Source organism: Carcharodon carcharias, chromosome 1 (assembly GCF_017639515.1).
Source record: "Carcharodon carcharias isolate sCarCar2 chromosome 1, sCarCar2.pri, whole genome shotgun sequence".
Lineage (NCBI taxonomy): Eukaryota > Metazoa > Chordata > Chondrichthyes > Lamniformes > Lamnidae > Carcharodon > Carcharodon carcharias.
In genome coordinates, this window is record NC_054467.1 from 146,436,102 (window position 1) to 146,455,716 (window position 19,615).

General features: G+C 43.2%; 1 protein-coding gene and 1 pseudogene across 1 annotated transcript in view; both read right to left on the reverse strand.

Moving 5' to 3' along the window:
* The window catches only part of gabra2a (gamma-aminobutyric acid type A receptor subunit alpha2a), a 365,339-nt gene extending 347,865 nt beyond the window's left edge, over nucleotides 1–17,474 (reverse strand). Inside the window, exons 1-2 of the mRNA XM_041183039.1 lie at nucleotides 17,445–17,474; nucleotides 17,213–17,253 (exon numbers count right to left, since the gene is read on the reverse strand). Coding sequence (XP_041038973.1) covers nucleotides 17,213–17,253; nucleotides 17,445–17,474 — 71 coding nt within the window. The remainder of the gene's footprint in view (nucleotides 1–17,212; nucleotides 17,254–17,444) is intronic.
* LOC121285914 lies at nucleotides 4,013–4,300 on the reverse strand (annotated as a pseudogene).
* Nucleotides 17,475–19,615: the final 2,141 nt, after the last annotated feature.

Below are 19,615 nucleotides of genomic sequence, written 5' to 3' on the forward strand. Positions count from 1 at the left end.
AATTGCCTTGTGTGCACAGTGGTTTGGTGTGTCTACCAACATCGTAGCTGGAGGTAGAGGCTTCTCAGGCTGTTGATCCTTCTCTGGTACCACTTCAGAGTCTGAATACTCTTTAGTATTTGAGGACTCAGGACCATGCTGCTCTGGCTGGCTAACAACAGTGGTAGTCTTGATACTTTCTGCTCTCTGGAGGAGATCAAGCACTATGCAGGCATCCCTGCTCAGGAGAGAGAAAGGCTGAATGCGGACAACATACATCAGCTCAAAGATCTGTTTGCTGCTCCATGTTGTACACTCTCCACTGAGTAGTTTTTCCTTGGCAGAATATAATTCCTCTGTGCTACCTTTCAAGGTCACATTCTGTAATTGCACTTCTGCCAATTGTATTTGAAGGACCTCACACTCTTTTGTGAGAACTTATACCTTTCCTTGCCATTCCATGTTCTGGATTTCATCCCTTCATACACCTCTTTGGGAATGTAATGTTTTTCCAAAGTTTCTTCCAAATTTGCAAATGTTTCCTGCAAAGCCGCAGTCTCTTTCTTGTACCTCTCGGCTTCCTTCCAGAATATTGAACGTTCCTGAGCTTCTCTGAAATCATTAGTTCTTTCAGAGTGGCAGCAAATTCATTTTGTCTCACTTCATAATGTTCCTGTGGGACAAACTCGGACCTGAGGAATCGGTGTAGCAGGTGGTCCTTCAACCGCCTTTCCTTTTTGCGAAGCTCAAGTACTTCATCTTGAGTTTTCTTGTAATTTAACAGAGTCTCAATGAGTTTGTTCTTCTGTTCTACCATCCTGCCACTCAAGGTATTCTTTATTCATGTGTTGCCGAAGGATAATGTTTTGGAGTCTGATCCTGAAGGACAATTAACTGCTTTTTTAACTGTTTATCTTCTTGTTCAGCTTTTGTCTTCTGAGTTTGTATGTTAGTGTATAGCTTTGTCATTGCTGGCAGTTCCAACACAGCTTTTTTTGAAGTAACATTCATGATCATTTTCAACTCTTCAGTGTTTTTCCAGGGGCACATATTGATTCATCAAAGAGCCTTTCAAGGCAATAAGCTCTGTAGGTGCCTTTTCTGCCTGCTGCCATGCCTGACTATACTGGAGGTTGAGTTCATCCAGCTCAGCTTTGATGCAAACATTTTGAGTGAATCTCTAATTTTTCTTGATCTGCCTGGTGCAGGGCTTTTCCTTGTCACTCACTACCAGCCACTAGTACAGTCCTGGAAAAGTGTCAACGCCTTCAAAAAGGAAATTATTTGGAACTCATGCCTCAGGCTCCCTAAGAAGTTATATCACTAGGACTTCTGGAAAATTCCATGTCTCTTTGGCACCATGTGTTTTGTTTGGGTTCTGTCTTTTGCCTTTCCGTTGCTTTGCTGGGTGTTTTCTATGCCTCTTTTTAAGCTCTGAAATCTCATCAGCTAGAAGATTGAAATATTCATCAAAGGCTGCTAATGGTTCCTAAGGCTGATTTTGGATTCATCAATGGCTTACATCAGGACAACATGATTCATAAGATCACCAAACCAGTATAAAAATAAGCATTAATCTAGCCTTCCTCTGATTTTTTTTACTGAGGCCTGATGTACTCAAGTAATGAAAAATTGATTCTCAAGGATGGCAAATGTCCTGTTGGATTTGGTCCTTGGGTTGGTATAAACTGATCCAGTGAGTTTGATTTGTGGTTCATTTTGAAGATGTTAGAAGTTTTGGTACAACTTTAAGAGATTACAGGCTTCCAAGATGGCGTTGCTGTTCACTGCCAAACAATAGATATTCCCGCGCTTGCCGGTTTTTGACGGGCTTTCCAAAATGGTGGCGGCGCCTTTCTACCTGAAGAACAAGGGTCTGCAATGGCTGCATGGACTGGCTGGCTGCTAACTTAATTTAATCAGCAGTATAGCGCTGCGAGTCAGGACGCGTAGAACCACAGCTTACTGTTTAGAAAATCAGATGTTCATGAGGTACTGGAAGTAGACAAAATTAATTAGTGATTTAATTGTTTTCTTTGCCGAAGTCAGAAGCCACGTTGGGATCGGGATTAGCAACGGGTTTCTTTCAAGTGATGCTTCTGACTGAATGAATAAAAAGGGGTTTCTCAGGAATGGCTGGCCTGGAATTTTTTTTTTAAATCCCACCCTTGCAGGCTGTGAGCTCTGCTTTCTAAAGCTGGGCTTCCAAGGGATATTCAATGGAGCCTTTTGCTGGAGTAAAACTTCTAACTTTTCACTAACAGGCTCTTCTCTATGGGGCTTTTTCTTTCTAGTGAAATCTCTTTGTGTCTGTAGTTTCAGTTGGGAGTTTGTTTCAGTTCAGTGTCTGCTGAAGGTGTCCTTTTTCTTAGATTTTCTGCATTCTTGTGAGGATAAGGGGTTTTGATCCAGATGCTGCCACCATGAAGAATCCTGCTTTGGACACCATGAAGTAGGCTTCGCAGTCTTGAGTATATTAACAGCAAGTTTTTACTTCAGACCAACTTTAACCCTGTATGTACCAGACACACCTAATACAGTAACTTACCCAAAAAAGGTACAAGTGCTCAATCAGCTGACATGAGTGGTGGATATTTATTTGTGAAATAAGCATTTGAAAGGATATGGAGAAAGAAAAGGCTGCTGGGATAAAACAATAGAGCTGGCAAGGCTAACATAATGGCAGTACAGGCTGGATGGGTCAAATTGGATGCTCCTTTCTCTTTTCTGGAAAAGGATCTTGCACAGTGAAAGCAGATTTATTCCATGGTCACTGTCACAACAGAGGGTTGTTACTACTACTACTACAATGGGGGTGGTGTGGAAAGGTGGAGCTGAGATTGTAGATCAGCCAAGATCCTACTGAATGGCAGGGCAGGCTCTAAGGGCCTAATGGCCTACTCCTACTTCTTATAATCTTAATTACAGGGTTTTCGTCACCATTGGGACTGTTCAACATAGGCAAGTAGGAGCCGCAAATATTTAACACAAGGTCCAGTGACGAACTTCTGTCCTCTGCATGCAAACGAATGTCTAAAACCTTTCCCATAAAAGGTTAACTAAAGAAACTGTTGCAACTGCTTTTGAAGTAAAGATAGCAATATAGCAGCATCTATTGTTCATACTTCTATCCAAGCAAAACCACAACGAATGGTCTGAATAGTTCGACCTAACTATTATTTTCTGAATTATGTAGCCCCAAGATAAATAAATCATAACCCATGTACCGAAACCAAACTTTATGAACCTGAGCAGCCTACCATCAACAACTTACATTGATATAGCACCTTTAACATAATAAAATGCCCAAGGCACTTTACAGGAACATGATTAAATAAACCACAACACCAAGCCACATAGTAGGGTATTGGGCCAGATGACCAAAGTCTTGGTCAAAGAGGTAGCTTTTAAGGAGTACCTTAAAGCAGGAAAGTAATGTAGAAAGGCATGGAGGTGTAGAGAAGCTATTCCTGCGGCCTCGTCAACTCAATGGTAGATCAATTAAAATCAAGGATCCACAAGAGTCTGGGATTAGAAGAGCGCAGATATCTCGGAGAGTGTGTAACTAGAGGAGATGACAGAGATTAGGTGGGGCAAGGCCATGGGCAGATTTGAAAACGAGGATGAGAATTTTAAAATCAAGACAGTGCATGACTGCAGGGGCAGAATTTTACGATCTTCTACTTGAAAGTTTGCAGGTGGGCATGGGAGCCGTGAAATTCCCCAGGTAGCCTTTGTACCACCTTCCTGCCTGCCTCCGACCTTTTGGAATTTTATTGGGAGTGAGCTAGGCCTAGGCCTGTCCTTGCTCCAGTCGAGGCCTTTAAGTGGTCATTTCTTGGCCGCTTCCCACCAAGCCATAATTTTGAGGTCAGCTAGAGGGGTTCAGGGATCTGGGCTGGGGAGGAATGGGGAGCCCAGTAGGTCACCTTGCTTGGGCCTTAGATGGGGAAGATGAGGGGGGAGGATATCTCAATCACAGGCCCCATTTCACACTTCATTGCAATATTTAAACCAGATGTATTTTGACAAACGTGTCCACATAGCAACAAAGTCCTGATGGCAGCAACAGCCTGAAGTAACAGGTTGTTCACATCGGAAATGAAGGGCTACCGTGCAGGTATATTACTTTAACATACCAATGACTCAAGTACCTTTGACTGTACAACCACAAGTTGATGAATGTCACTCCTCCCAGGTCTGCCCCCTCCACTGGGTGTTACCTCCCCACAGCCCAGTTTCATCTTCAAGACTTCCATACCCCTTTTCCCACCCAGGTCTCCCCTCCATCCCCACCATGAGATCCCAGACCTACCAGGTTTTAAGGCACTTAGGCTGGTGGGACAGCTTGTAGTGGTGGCAGGCAGGAAACCCTTTCCATTGTCTCAAAAAAACAAGGCAAGGTAGTCAAATATGCTTTTCCTTTAACAAATCTGTGTTGACTTTCATTCTTTAGTCCATTCTTTTCCAAGTGCTTATTAACTTTATTCTAGAATTTTGCCTCCAAATCGATTGGTAGTACAGAACTTGAGTATTGCTGAAGAAAGAGACATGTCTAAGCTTTTCATCTTGCACTCCAAGACACTTTGCAAGAATACCAATATAAGGGGAAAACAACAACTTATACTGTATGTGAAGGGGGTACTGATTGGTTGGCAAGTGGTGTTGTCATGGAGAATACATCAGTGAAGGTAACTGCCAAGCATTGTTTGAAATTTAAATTGGTTCACAACTTAATTCTTAGCACATTGAGTATTATTTAATAAATTTTGTCCAATTGCAGAATCACATCTAATGTTGGACATTGTGTTTTGGGTTTTGCAAACACGGGCTGGTTGGGCGCGGTCTGCACCCTACCAGTTGCAAACAGCAGCTGGGACACGGGGCAGAATCATCCTAGACTAAGTGCAGTAGGTGGCAGAAAGAATGTTTTACCCACCAGTCGCAATGTTGCTGTATCGTCCGAATCTCGCCTCATTAATCATGCATTCCCAGAAAACATGCCATTTCAACGGTAGGTGGGCTCTCATTCGCCCTCCTGGCCATCACATCACCGCTTCACCATGTCGGGCACCATACTTAAATGCAGCCACATGAGCAACGCTCAGTGCTTCCAGACCATGACAGCTGCAAAGAAGACATGGCTCAAAAGGCAAGAAGACAGCAGCTCCTGCAATTTAATCACATGTACTTCGAGCACCTTTTGGACGCAGTGGAGGCACACCGTGGTGTCCTCTACCCCTGTTCTGGCCGCAGGATGGGCAGTAACATCACCAATCCAGCATGGGAGGCAGTGGCAGCAGTGGTCAGCACCAATCCCCTGCCAAAGAGGCCAGCCACCTAGTGCCGCCACAGGATGAAAGGTCTCATCCGTTCTGCCAGAGTAAGTCACTCTTCTTTTTACTTTCAACTCAAGCACTCACAAACCCATCACACGTCCACAGGGCTCTCACACCTCAACCGACAACACCACTAATTCTCACACACACCCTCACATTGCCATCAGGCTCATATCTTCTCGAGTTAACAGCCCCACCCCATCCATGGCTCTGTACACCACACAAACATTCCATGCAGTGCCATGTGTCCTGCTTACAATCTCTCCATCTGTCTTCATGCAGGAGAAGCCAGCTCACATCATCAGGGAGAGGTCCCAGATCAGGGATGGAGCGGCCCACATTAGGCCCCTCATTTATTTTGAGGAGTGTGCGATCATGCTGACTGGTGCCTGTGGAGACAGTGAGGCTGGCAGCAAACACCCATATAAGGATTCTGCATCTCATCATCCCTTTCTCAACGCAAATGTGAATGCTCTCTCTCCTGCTTTTGACATTGCTGCTATGCACTAATTATCTCTACTTTGGTTCACAGGGAGCTCTGCAAAGCAACCGACACCCTCAGCCATCCAGTCCCTCAGCTCCATCCATATCCTCACCTCCAGCGAAGAGGCACCTCTTCCATTGAAGAGCTGGAAATAAGCAGCCTGGAAGACCTGTCACAGCTCTTACCCACACCCTCCACCAGCGCAGAGACACACACCTCGGTGGGAACTAGATCTAGAGCAGTTTACAATATGGTGGTCACCACATGGGCATGTGTCCACAGCAGGAGAAAGCAGTTCAACTGAGCTCCCCGGCACTCGGAGGACTGCAGGGGAAGAAGCATCTGTGAGGTCAGAGTCAGATGACGAGCGTCTGGGTTCGGCCTTCCAACTCATCCTAGTCAGAGCAGGAGGCAATCACACAGAACTGTTCAAAGCCCTCAACAGAGCAGCATGCATGTCGGAGGAGTGCATCTGCCTGCTCTCTGATGAGGTGGTGCCCACATGTGCATGAATGGAGGTCTCCATGGGAAAGACAGCGGACGCCATGGAGACACTGGTCCAGCAGAATGCGGAGATGCACACAGACCTGCACACTATCATGGTGGGGTTCCTGCAGTGGCAACGCGAGAGGAAACAGGGCACCTCAAAATCCTCCCAGGTGCTCCTTCCCCTCAAGGAGTCAGACCGGGGCCCTTGGGCACCCAAAGGAAGGATGAGCGGCAGCTGGAAACTCCTGGGTCATCCACTCAGGAATCTCAAAGGCTGTCCTATCCCTCTGAGTCACCTTTGACTCTGACCCCCTCAGCCTCATCCTGTGTCACCGCAGAGGGAGCAGCTGGCCCACAGGAGGACAGCCAAAGCAAGCCCGGGTCCCCAAGGCTGTGGCTCTCCAGAGGACCCATGCCGAGTTCATCAAAGGCAACAGGGCAAACCATTGCACAGGCTGCCTCCATATTCCTGCAGATGTCAGGGCATCACCTAGAAGTGATTCTGGAAGGAACGTGTGTGTGTGGCAGAGCCTTTTTGAGCTTCATGCAAGCACACTCCAATGTATACCTCAAAATCATCTCAATATCCTGAGCATTTTCAACGTTGCCTGCTGGGGTTCACTTTCAGTTGTCCAACTGAGCTGACTTGCTTCTCCACCCACCACTGATCAAACTCCCATGCAGCACCTGTTCTCGCCCACCATGACTCTTGTTTTACTTTCGATTTAGCAAGCATGGTAGTGCCACAGTTTTTCTTGAGGTCCCCCGCCCTTTTCCCTCCCCAAGTCACCCATTTCCTTTCTCCCAACATTGGCGACCCTCCCGGCATCACCTTCCACTTCCCCACCAGCCACATCCCTTTTTTTTCAGGGATGTCTAGGTGAACGTGCATGATCACTTACTTGCCAAAAATCCCAACTCCATCCACGTTAGCCTCCCCGACCTCCTCCTTCCCACCCCAGGTGTCTGTCTCCGAATCTCCACCAACCACCCTCGCCATCCGTTCTACCAACAACGTCACACTCTCACCCTCCCACCCTACCACCTCACTCTGCCCTCGGTCATTCTCACCATTACCTGCTACCATACCCACCCTCAGTTTGCTCCCAGGAGGCAGTCAAGAGCTCAACAGAGCCCTCCCTTGCATGTTCACCTGGACATCCCCCCCTCCAGACTCCTTCCCCCCTTGGAACTCCTTCCTAAATTGGAACTCCTCCGCCCCCTCCCCACAAAATCCCAAACTTCACCCTCCCCTTAGACATTCTCTCTTCCCAACTCCTTCCTCCACCCCTACTTCTTCCACCATCCTTACTCTTACCCTTCTCCGGACTCTTTCTCACATCCTTAGTTCTTCCTCCAGTCTTACTCCTCCCGCCTTCCTGACTTCTTCCTCCATCCTTACTTCTTCCTCCCCCCAGGACTCCTTCCCCCCTCCCAACTCCTTCCTCCAACTCCCAGACTCCTTCACCTGCCCAGACTCCTTCCTCCCCCCGGACTCCTTCCCCGTTCTGAACTCCTTCCCTGATAACTTTCTCCCCCCCTTACACTTAGCTCTCCAGCTGCTATCACCATTACCCTCTGCACCCCCTATACTCTCTCCCCACTCCCAACATTACCCCACTGATGCCTTTGTTCCCCCTCCCAAACTCACCTCCCCAATGACTTTGTTCCTCCCTCCCAACCTCATTCGCCTTCTCCCAACATCACCCCTCCCTACACAACACACCTTCCTCTCCCAGTTGAACCTAGACCTTCCTCTCCCACCACCCCCCGTCCCGGTACATCTTCCTCTCCGAAGCACAGCTGATAAAAGCTTTAAAGAGTTTGTGGACGTTTTGAAAAAGTTCTTTGATTCCAGACCAGCAACTATTGCCACGAGATTCAAGTTTCACTGAAGAGAACAGCATGACAATGAGTCAGTTTCCCAGTTCCTGGCTGAGCTGAGATAATTAGCCAGACATTGTGACTTTAAAGGTTACCCGGAAGAAGCATGGCGTGATTGCTTTGTTTGTGGACTATGAAATGAAAGAATTCAGTGTAGATTATTAGCGGAGCAAGAGTTGACACTGAAGAAAGTTTTCAAGATTGTGCATAGCATAGAAATGGCAGAGAAACAAGCTGGTGATTTGAAAGCGTGTTCTAACAATGCCAAATTTAAAATAGTAAAGTCAGGGTAGACTCGCTTTTAAACATGTTACCTCTGTAATGGAATAGGGAATAATAAGTGGAAACCCACTGATTGTCGCTACTGTGGAAAAGAACACATACAACATGCATGTAGATCAAAAGCTGATCACAGTAATGCAGTACCACCAAGAAAAGGGCATCACAAGAAAATAAACAGGCTGTTTAAAAAGACGCATTACATGGGAGCAAAATACAAAAGTAAGTCCAGACAAGAGAGAAAATGAAACTAACAGCAACAATGAGGAAGAGCAATTGTATTGCGTTCACTCTGATCTGAAACTAGGGCCAGGATTCCGGTAGTCAGGCAGGCTCGACAGACGGGCCTGGGAGCAGTCAGGAAGCCGACCACTGCCCGCAATTGGGCTCAGGCTGTGATTTCATACTGCTGAAATGTGAAACATACACTGCAGTGCTCAGCACTGCCGGGGTGAGGGCAGTAAGAGTGCAAGTGCATAAGTGTGCGCATGCGCAGGGGTGCTTACATTAAAAGCTTCCCGAGGAACAGTGCTGCCTCAGGGAGCTGAAGCATTTTGAAAATAAAAAATAAAAAAGTTAAAAATGTTAATAACAAGTCCCCTCATGTGACTTTGTCACATGAGCAGGGACATGTTAGAAATTAGTTTGAATTTTTTTTTATTACTGAACGAAACCTCATCCTGCCCTGTGATAGGTCAAGCTATGTGAATAATTCATCTCTTTTCAGAGCAACGAACAGGTCCTCAATTTTCTGAGGCACTTCCAGGAAAGGATTAATAGTGATTTTATAGTCACCACATATCCTGATAGCCCTGTCAGCCTTCACTACTGGGGCTATTGGAACTGCCCACTCTACATAATCAACTTTCTCACATGCTCGCTCAACCGATGTCATCACATGTCATTTTATGCTTGTTCGGGTCAGGCTTGTGATGGCTCAACAAGCAAAATATTCTGCCCTAGATGAAGGACTAAAAGTTGGCATTGCCTTAAATGGTAAAATGGTTGAAATGGAGGTTGACACTGGAGCATTCAGAGAAGACATGGGAGAAAATTTCCAAGAAATGCCCGATGGAGGAACCCCTCCTCCACTTTAGCACCTACACTGGTGAGCCTGTGAATATACTTGGAAAAATGTCCGTTCGAGCTAAATATGGAGATCAAATAGCAAGGTTGCCATTTATCGTTGTGAATTGTCCATCACTTATAAACTGGCTATAAGAAATTCGGCTAAACTGGAATAAAATAAACAAAGTGCATTGCAACCCCATGTTGCATACTGATGTCTTTAAAGAAGGTCTTGGCATTACTAAAGACATTGAAGCCAAACTTGCTGTGAAAGCCGAAGCTTCTCCAAGGTTCTTCAAACCACATTCAGTTCCCTATTCAATGCGACAGAAAATTGAGCAGGAACTAGAACTACTTGAAAACTTTCAGATATTTGAGAAAGTTGCATATGCAGAGTGGGCAGTTCCAATAGCACCAGTAGTGAAGGATGACAGGTCTCTCAGCACAATAAGATGACCATTAATCCTTTCCTGGAAGTGAATCAGTACCCGCTACAGAAAATAGAGGACCTGTTCGCTGCTCTGAACGGAGGTGAATTATTCACATAGCTTGACCTATCACAGGCATTTTTGCAAATGCAGCTGAGTGAAGATTCCAGGAAGTATACAACCATTAGCACTAGGTCTATATCAATGCAAACAACTACCATTTGGAGTCAGGTCATCACCAGCCTTATTCCAGCAGGCCATGGACAAAACACAGCACTGCGGTAATCTGCTTCCAAGACAACATGCTGATCAACAGAGAAAACCTCCCAACTCATTTAGAGAGCCTAGGCAGTGTCCCGCATAGACTGGAAAAATACAGCGTCCACTGTAAGAAATCTAAATGCTCATTCCTGAAGCCCTCAGTGGAGTACCTGGGACATGTGATTGATGAAAATGGCCTCTCAACCTCACCCAGAAAGGTGGAGGCAGTGGTGAATGCACCACAGCCCAAAAATGTTAAGAAGCTTCATTCGTTTTTGGGGCTTGTGAATTACTACAGCAAGTTCATTTCCAGTTTGGCTACCAAGGCAGCACCACTGAATAATCTACTGAAGAAGAATGCAAAATGGGATTGGTCACAAGCCTATCAAGAAAGTTTCAAGGAATTCGAGCAAGAGCTCACTTCTGCTAAAGTCCTGGCACATTTCAATGAAAAGTTACCTGTCAGCCTGGTAGGTGATGCACCTGGATATGGTGTTGGAGTTGTCATCTCCCACACATTTCCTGATGACAGTGAAAGGCCCATTGCATACACCTCCCGCACGTTGTCCAAGGCAGAGCAAAATTATGCTCAAATTGAGAATGAAGCTCTTGGACTAATCTATGGAGTCAAGAAGTTCCACCGATATTTGAATGGGCATAAATTCACATTAATTACAGACCACAAGCCTTTGACCTGGCTGCTTAGTCCGAAGTCACAAACCCTGACACTTGTCGCTGCACGGCTACAAAGGTGGCCACTGATCTTATCTGCTTACCAGTTAAAAGTTACATTTCGCTCTACAGAGAATCATGGGAATGCGGACGCACTTTCCAGACTTCCACTAGACCACACCTCCAAAACCTGATGTGAAGTCACTGCTTTCAATGTGAACCAGATAGACATGTTACCTGTTAAAGCGGATCAAATTCAACTTGAAACGCAAATGCTGTGCTCTCCAAAGTTTACCTGTACACACAGAAGGGTTGGTGTGTACCTCAAGAAGTGACTACTGAACTTAAATGTTACTACATGAGTAGATTTGAGCTGACTGCAAGACAGTTGTTTGTTATTGGGAATCAGAGTTGTTATTCCTCCAAAATTCCAAATACGAGTGTTAGAAGAATTTCACCTCAGTCACATGGGAATCATCAAAATGAAAGCATTTGCTCGTCTAGATGTAAGGTGGCCACACCTGGGTAAAGACATCAAAGGCATGGTCAGCAATGGCCTTCCATGCCAAGAAATTAAATCTTCTCCTGCACCTGTCCTATTACCCCGATGGGCTTGGCCTGACCACCCATAGCCGAGACTTCATGTGGACTTTGCTGGACCACTTCTCGGACATACGTACCTGATTGTGGTGGATGCCCACACAAAGTGGCCTCACATTATTCCCATGAAGTCAACTACTTCAACAAAGACCATTGATGCTCTCAGGAATGTGTTCACTATTTTTGGATTGCCGGAGCAGAGAGTATCTGACAGTGGCACAGAGTTCACATCATGTGAATTTCGAACATTCCTGTAAAACAATGGGATCAAGCAGATTCTCATCTCGCCTACCCACCCATCCTCAAATGGTGAAGCAGAGTGCTTTGTCCAGACATTCAAGCAGTCATATTGAAGGGGAGGATGCAAACAGATTGGAAGTTAAAGCTGAAGAACGTTTTGCTGATGTATCGTAACACTCCACATTCAACAACAGGCATATCTCCTGCTGACGTTTGGAAGACCACTGCTTGCCAGAATATATTTGTTGTGTCCGGATTTGAAAGGAAAGATTGGTTCAAGGAACATGACACAAGTAAACGAGCTAATGAGTTTAATCTGGATCAGCCTGTTTGGGTTCGAAATTACTATGGGACACCAAAGTGGCTGCTGGGAAAAATCATCAAGTGTCAAGGACTACTGATCTATGATGTTGAATCTTCCTGTGGAATCTGGAAGAGACACACTGACCAGATTAGAGAAGCCAGGTCCAAGGAAACAAACTTCCAGGGATTTCCAGTCCCAGTGGAAGATTTCTGGGAAGCATCTGCTCCAGTTGGTGAAACCAAACATTCAACTGACAAACCTGTAGCATCTGTAACTGCAAATGTCGAACCTGAACATAAACAAGTGGAACAGCAGAACCTTCCATTTCTAAGTAAACAAACTGAGATACCTAAGCCAACACTACGCTCTAGACAAAAGCGAATGGCAAACGCCAGACTGATTTGTTCCTGGCTAAAGGGGGAGGAGGTGTGATGTTTGTGTTTAACATTTCTACTTCTTTTGTAAAAGGACATTTTAGTTAAAAAGACTTGTTATATAAAACCTGCCAGTAGGGTGTGCTAGGTCCCAGATGTTTTGCCCTCTGGTGGAGAATAAGGAATAAGGGAACCTTCTGTTTTTCATATAAGAAGTTGGAGTTCAGGAGCAGATAGCTGTGTGTGTATTCTTAATTGTTAAGAAGTGACAAAACACTTCACATACCTAGCATCACAATGGCACTGAAATTCATATACCACATTACTCATTTGTGTGATAGGCAGAACATCTTTTTGGCAACATCCTGTTAGTGGCAAATACCACTTATATTACTGCCTTAAGATGTAGGTAATCCAGGGTAATCTGAGGTGGACTGGGCACTTTTGGGGCCGCAAGTGATGGCTTTAGGCCCATTCATGAGTTTGTGTGAAATATAGCACGAAATGATCTGATCAGGGTCGCCATTATCCCGCAGGATGCCTTTGATGCGCTCTATTTCAGCATCAAACTTGCATGGTGAGCAAATGGCTCAGGCCCTATTTACAAGGTTGCCGATAAGACCAATCTGATAGCATATGGAACTATAAGAATCTCAATGCGTATATTGACCAGTAAAGGTAAACTTGTGGTAGACTGTGTTAGAGAACCCCCTGGCAGATTTCTCAAGTAGTACGTCAAGGGGGGTTCATTTGACTGCTCTATTTCAAAGGTGAATTGAGCACAGGATTGAGCCCATTAACACATGTAAGGAAATTTTTACATGCAGCTGCAGATTTAAACTCAGACATGTCTCTTTTTTCAATACCCAAAATCATAGAACCACAGAATTTTAATGGCACAGAAGGAGGCCATTTGACCCAAATGAGTATTATGCCCTGCCTCTTCCCCATACTCCTGCACATTGTTTCTATTCAAATAATCATCAAATGCCCTCTTGAATGCCTTGATTGAATCTGCCTCCACCATACTTCTAGGCAGTGTATTCCAGATCTAAACCACTCACTGTGTGAAAAAGTTTTTTCTCACACCATGTTTGCTTCCTTTGCAAATCACATTAAATGTTTCCCCAACTCTGACATCGGGCTGACTGGCCTGAAGTTGTAGAGTCTCTAAGAATATAAGAGCATAAGAAAAAGGAGCAGGAGGAGGCCATAATGGTCTTTCAAGCCTGATTCACCATTTAATCAGATCAATGCTGATCCTTTACTTCAACTCCATGCTCCTCATATTCCTTCAGCCCAAAAATCTATCAAGCTCAAGCTTGAACACACTCAACAATTGCATCCACAGCCCTCTTTGATACAAAATTCCAAAGATTCACAACCCTCTGAAGGAAGAAATTTTTCCTCATCTCAGTTCAAAATGGCCACCCCCTTATACTGAGACAGTGCCCCCTAGTTCTAGACTCTCTAGCCACTCAACAGCTATCCTGTCAAGCACTCTCAGAATATTGTACTTCAATGAGATCCTCTCATCCTTCTAAACAACATAGTATAGGCCCATTCCACTCAATTCTCCTCATAGGTCATGTCTCTCATCCCAGGACTCGATATAGCCAACCTTGGCTGCAGCTCCTGCAAGACAAGTATATTCTTCTTCAGGTACTGAAACCAAAACTGTACATAGTACTTCATGGTGTCCTTTAACCAAAGCTATGTACAACTGCAGCAATACTTCCTTACTTTTGTCCTCCGACCCCTTTCCAATGAAGGTAAACATACCATTTGTCTTCCTAATTGTATGCTTGTTATATTTTTCATGTACAAAGATACCCAAACCCACCCCCCTTACCTATATTTAATATTTTCTCACTATTAATTTTTTTTCTGTTCTCCTTATCAAAGTGAGTAACCTCACATCTCCCCACATTATACGCCATCTGCCACCTTCTTAGCCGCTCATTTATCATATCCAAATGCATTAAATGCATATTAAACGGCTCCTCCACACTGCAAAGTCAGCAAAAATACTAGCACTAGCTGGCATGTCAGTATCAGGGTAGTAATCCTGGCCTGACAATGTTAACCAGGGCAGGAGGAAGATGCGAGAGGAATCCAGTTTCCTTCCCACTGAGGCCAATTAAAGTATTTAGAAAGCTTGCTAAAGCTTGTTGTTCAGTTTTTACTTCTGACTTCCAGCAGCTGCAGTAAGTTGCTTATGTTTTTGTCATAACTTCCTTGTTTTACTTTACTCTATGACCTTATTTATGAAGCCCAGGATTCTGTATGCTCTATAATTCACTATCTAAAGCTACTCTTCCACCTTCAATGATTTGTGCACACATACCACCAGGTCTCAGTGCTTCTGGACATCCCCCCACACCACCTTTAGAATTGTACCTTTTAGTTTATATTGTTACTCCTCATTCTATATACCAAAATGAATCACTTCACTGTACATTAAATTTCATCTGCCACATGTCTGCCCATTTTACCAGCCTGTTTATATCCTTGTGAAGATTATCATTATCCTCACAGTTCTCAATACTTCCAATTTTTGTGTCATCCACAATTTTTGAAACTGTGCCCCGTACACCTCAGTCTAGATCATTAATATAAATCAAGAGAAGCAGCAGTTCTTAGACCGAACCCCACTATACTTTCCTCCAGTCCAAAAAAACTCTATCTATCTATTAATTGGAAGAGAAGAAAGTCCTAGAAATATGGAAATCATTTGGTTCATTATGCCAGTGCCAGCTGGAAAAGAGTATCCATCTAATGCCACTGTTCAACTCTTGGTCCATAGCCAGTAGGTTACGGCACTTCAAATGCATATCCAAGTATGTTTTAAACGTGGTGAGGGTCCTTGCATCTACCACATATTTAGGCAATGAGTTCCAGACCCCCATCGTCTTCTGGGTGATCACATTTCCTCCAGCTCACCTCTAATTAATCTGCCAATTACTTTATACCCCCATTGCGATTATTGACCTGTCTGCCAAGGTAATTCTTCTTTACGAGATTATCAAAGTCCCTATTTGGATAAGCAACTGAACTAACAAGGAAAATGGTAGATTTCAATAATACCAATTTTTTAAAAAAGATCAAGGAGAAGGCCTGGAAAACTACAGGCCAATGAGTTTATTCTGTTGTGGGAAAAGTATTGGAAGAGGCCAAAGAGAGGATAATGACATCCCCAAGACAGGTATGGTGTGATGAGCAGAATTCTTTGAGAATCCGTGGGAGGAAGCACTTACCTAATAAATTACAACAAATTTGGTTGAGAATAGAAATTTGCAGAGGTTATGGCTTTTGATGCAATGCCACGTCGCGATTTATTGATATGCAGGAAGGCACGGAATAAAAAATGAGGTCCTGAAATGCTTTGAAAATTAGCTAAGCAGAAAAAGCAAAGAAATAGTGGCTGGAGCTGCAATGACATGACAAGGGTCATTAGCAGGATGATGTTGAGGGCATTGAAGTTTACAGCATTGATTAATGATTTGATGCTGTGGTCAGAAAAAAGCTGTCTATGTTTGTGAATTTATGGGGAGGAGCAGTTCAAACAATAGAAAAGAGCAAAGCAAATACAAAAGGATAGGTTAGGAAGGTTAGCCAATAAGGAGCAAATGATATTTAATGTAGACAAATGCAAAGTAATGAGACTAAGAAAGGGAAATAAAGAATCTGAATATAAACTAAATGGTTCTAGGCTACAGAAGACAACCCAGGAGAGGATAGAGGGTGAGTAGTGTGTGGCAGGACACTGGATTTTGGGCTCAAAACTAGATGGATACAACAATCTGTATTGTTCTTTGTGTGTACACATGGATGGATGTGTTGTCTTCCTGAGTTTTTAGCTTGCAGTTTCAGGGAAGGGGAAGAAACAGGAGAAAAGTTGTCACTTCAGTAAAAGGAGCCAGAAGGCAGGATTGAATCTATATAATAATCCTATAATAATAGAAGTAGTAGATTGCTCTATGGGTTGAAATATGGCTAATGCGCATAAAAGCCCACTTCCACAGCAATGTTTGACACTCAGAACTTTACACAAGCGCAAATAGCTCCAACAGACTGTATTTTTCTCATCTGATTGTTATCATGTTCATTTCTACAACAACTTGCATTTATATAAATATTTATTTCTTATATAACAAAGTTTTATGAATTACCACGTGTATTGAATTTGTCACTAGATAAGCTGACCATGTCCTTAGTTCTGCAGTTTTTCTATCTCAACAGGATATCATGAGGTTGGATGCAGACTGTTCAAATAAATATTTGGCTTAGTTCTTTTAAATAAGATTGCTGATGACCTCTCGCCCCCATTTATGTGACTGAGCACACTGACCTACTGGAAATGAAAATGTTCTTCAGTCATCATTTGTATGAATCTTGTGAAGAAGTCCAAGCTAGTAGAATAATGAATTATGGACAATTGTCCTGAAGTTCCTTTTTAAATTCACCAATTTCCCAATAAGCAATTTCAATTACCTTGGAAGTTATCTTTTAGTAAAAAAAAATCTCTTTAGGGAAGGAGAGAACAGCCTGAGCATGAAACAATGGTCCACTGAATTTTTAATATGTGTCTCCAGGACACTTTCTTCAAAAGGTGTAAATCAGAGAATATTCCAAATCAAAATCTTTCAATAGCTAAGGTAACTATGTCATGAGAAGTTAACTTACCAAAAAGAGTATATAGCTACATGACAATGAAAGTTTGGCTAAAAATATGTACAATGTGAATCTCAGATTAACTACAAGTCTGAAAACATACTGCTGGAAGTGATAACGAACAATCTGGTGCTCACCTTACAGGGGTCAAAGTTCCCAAAGAAGGACCCTTTTGAAGCTGTGCACATAGTAGAAATCAATGCCTGTGGAATGGTAAAGAAACAGATAAAAAATGTCTTGCATTGTGGCAGAGAAAAATCTGAAGGGAAGTTCAGAGTGCCACTCTGTATCACATTGCATGAAATCTAAATGTTTGCTAAAATACACTCTGGGGAGATCTAATAGTAAGTTTGATCAGAAAACTACTACTAGACTTGTGTACTTGATTACAGTAAGCATATCTGGGCCATGCACAGGAATGATTAACTTAGAAAGTAATGCTACTTGGGACAGAATGCAATGAAAGTACAGATGTTTTTCTTCTTTTATTTTACTGCTGATGTGATCTTGAACAGGTACGTAGTTTATAATGTAGTTCCAAAGGAGCACTGTACTGATATTCTTTTTAAATTAAGAAACCAAACTGAACAGCCAAATGCAGGAACCCACCAAGATTGAAAAGTACAAAAAAGGATATAACAGGAAGCCATGATTAACTGAATTCAAGCATGGGCTTTAAAAGCCTGTAAATTGTATGAGGGAGGCAGGATTTGTGGTCCTTTGAATGAATGCGTTAAAGTGGAAAGCTGATGAGTCTTGATTTAATACAGTGGTAACCGGAAGGAGAAAATATGTGTAGGATAATATCTTTGGAGCATAAAAAGAACACAAGGAATGTTCAGAGAAGCATTGACTGGTAGGATCAAGAAAATGTAAAAAAAAACTTGCAATGGAAAAACATAATTGAAAATTAGAGATGAGAGAGGGAGCAGCTAGCAAATGATGAGTTATTCCTTCTATTCTGTTCAGGAGTTCAAGAGGTGCTGAAAGAGCATCCAAATATGGAAGCAGTAATCAAACCTAAAGCAGGTTTGGTTCACCTGAAAATGGTGAAAGAGATTGTGTTTTCTAGCCAATATGTCTGTATCCTACAGTATCCTCAAAAAGATACACAGAAGAAATCAACAAATCTCCAGGGTTCAGTAAAATAGGTTTCTAAGAAATGCTGAAGAAAAAATCGAACTTAACAATACCATTTTGTCCATTGGCTTGTGGTCTTTGTGTATCACTTCATATTCCAGAAGCTCTGCAATTTGCTTAATTCAGGAAATTTTAGCAAACCCTCCAAATAATCCATCAAACTATTCATAAATAAAGAACATATGCAGAATACATGCATTGATATATGAAAACAACTTCCTGCTGTTATTACTTCTGTTTTCTTTTTAATAATACATTTGAATTTCACATAAAAGACCATTACATGTCTTCCCAAAATATCTGTGCCTTCATTGGCAGCATGCTGGGGGTGTAACAGCATACCACAAATATTTCAAATATGAGAACTAATCATAAATATTCATGCTCACCTACAGGGAACATATACTGGAAACATGAGATCATGTTCCCCATGGTTTTCCATCGATCTATATTTTAATGGGTAGATAATTGTGAGGAGCATACACCCATTTTCCTAATATGCAACATCTATCACAAAGCTCCACAATAAGGCCTAGATTTTCACAGGGGCAGAGAGGGTCTGGGTACTTTCCAAAATGGCAGGTGGGATCCAGATGCGGAAGTTCCAACCCCATTTCTGATAGATTCCATTTTCGCCAGCAGGGGAAAGGGGGGAAGGCATGACTCACACATAAGGGAAGCTCAAATTCAGAACAGCCACCTGAAGTCAGTGCTGAGTTAAACAAACTTCATTTTTGCTGTTGAAAGGCCCTTAACGCATAACGTGGGAGTTACAATTTTTTACAGGAGACGTAAGTAATCTCAAAGAGCATAAAAGGTCCATAGAACTGTCATACTGTGAAGTTATTGCCTTTCAAAAATTATAAACAGTTTTCCTGTGTCAGTGAGAGGTTAAAAAATCTCTGTTTTACCAGTTACAATAGTTATTTGTTGATATTACCCTAAGGGCTATCTTTATGCTAGTATTAATGCTTGGCTCCTTTCAATTAGATTGAAAGCTGTAATAGATATTTAGACCTTTATTTTATTTCATCTCAACATGGCTCCTGAGGACTTCCCATGGTGGGTACCAGGCAAATTGGAATGGAGGGTGTAAGGGCCAAGGATGTTGGGTGAGTTGGCATGGGTTGGAATTAAGTTGGCATGGAGGGCATGGGGGGCCAGTGACGGTCGGGAGCATGAGTTAGCATGAATGGAGCATGGGGAGTGGAGGGGTGTGAGGGTTAAAGGGACTAAAACATAAGCAAATAACGGGGATGAAGCTCCAGAGAAGCGACATGGGTTTTTTAAGCATCCCGCCTCAGCACTCAGCTGCTTCTTTGGCCACCTCCGATCTTGTTTTTTTTAATTCATTCATGGGATATGGGTGTTGTTGGCTAGGCCAGCATTTATTGTCCATC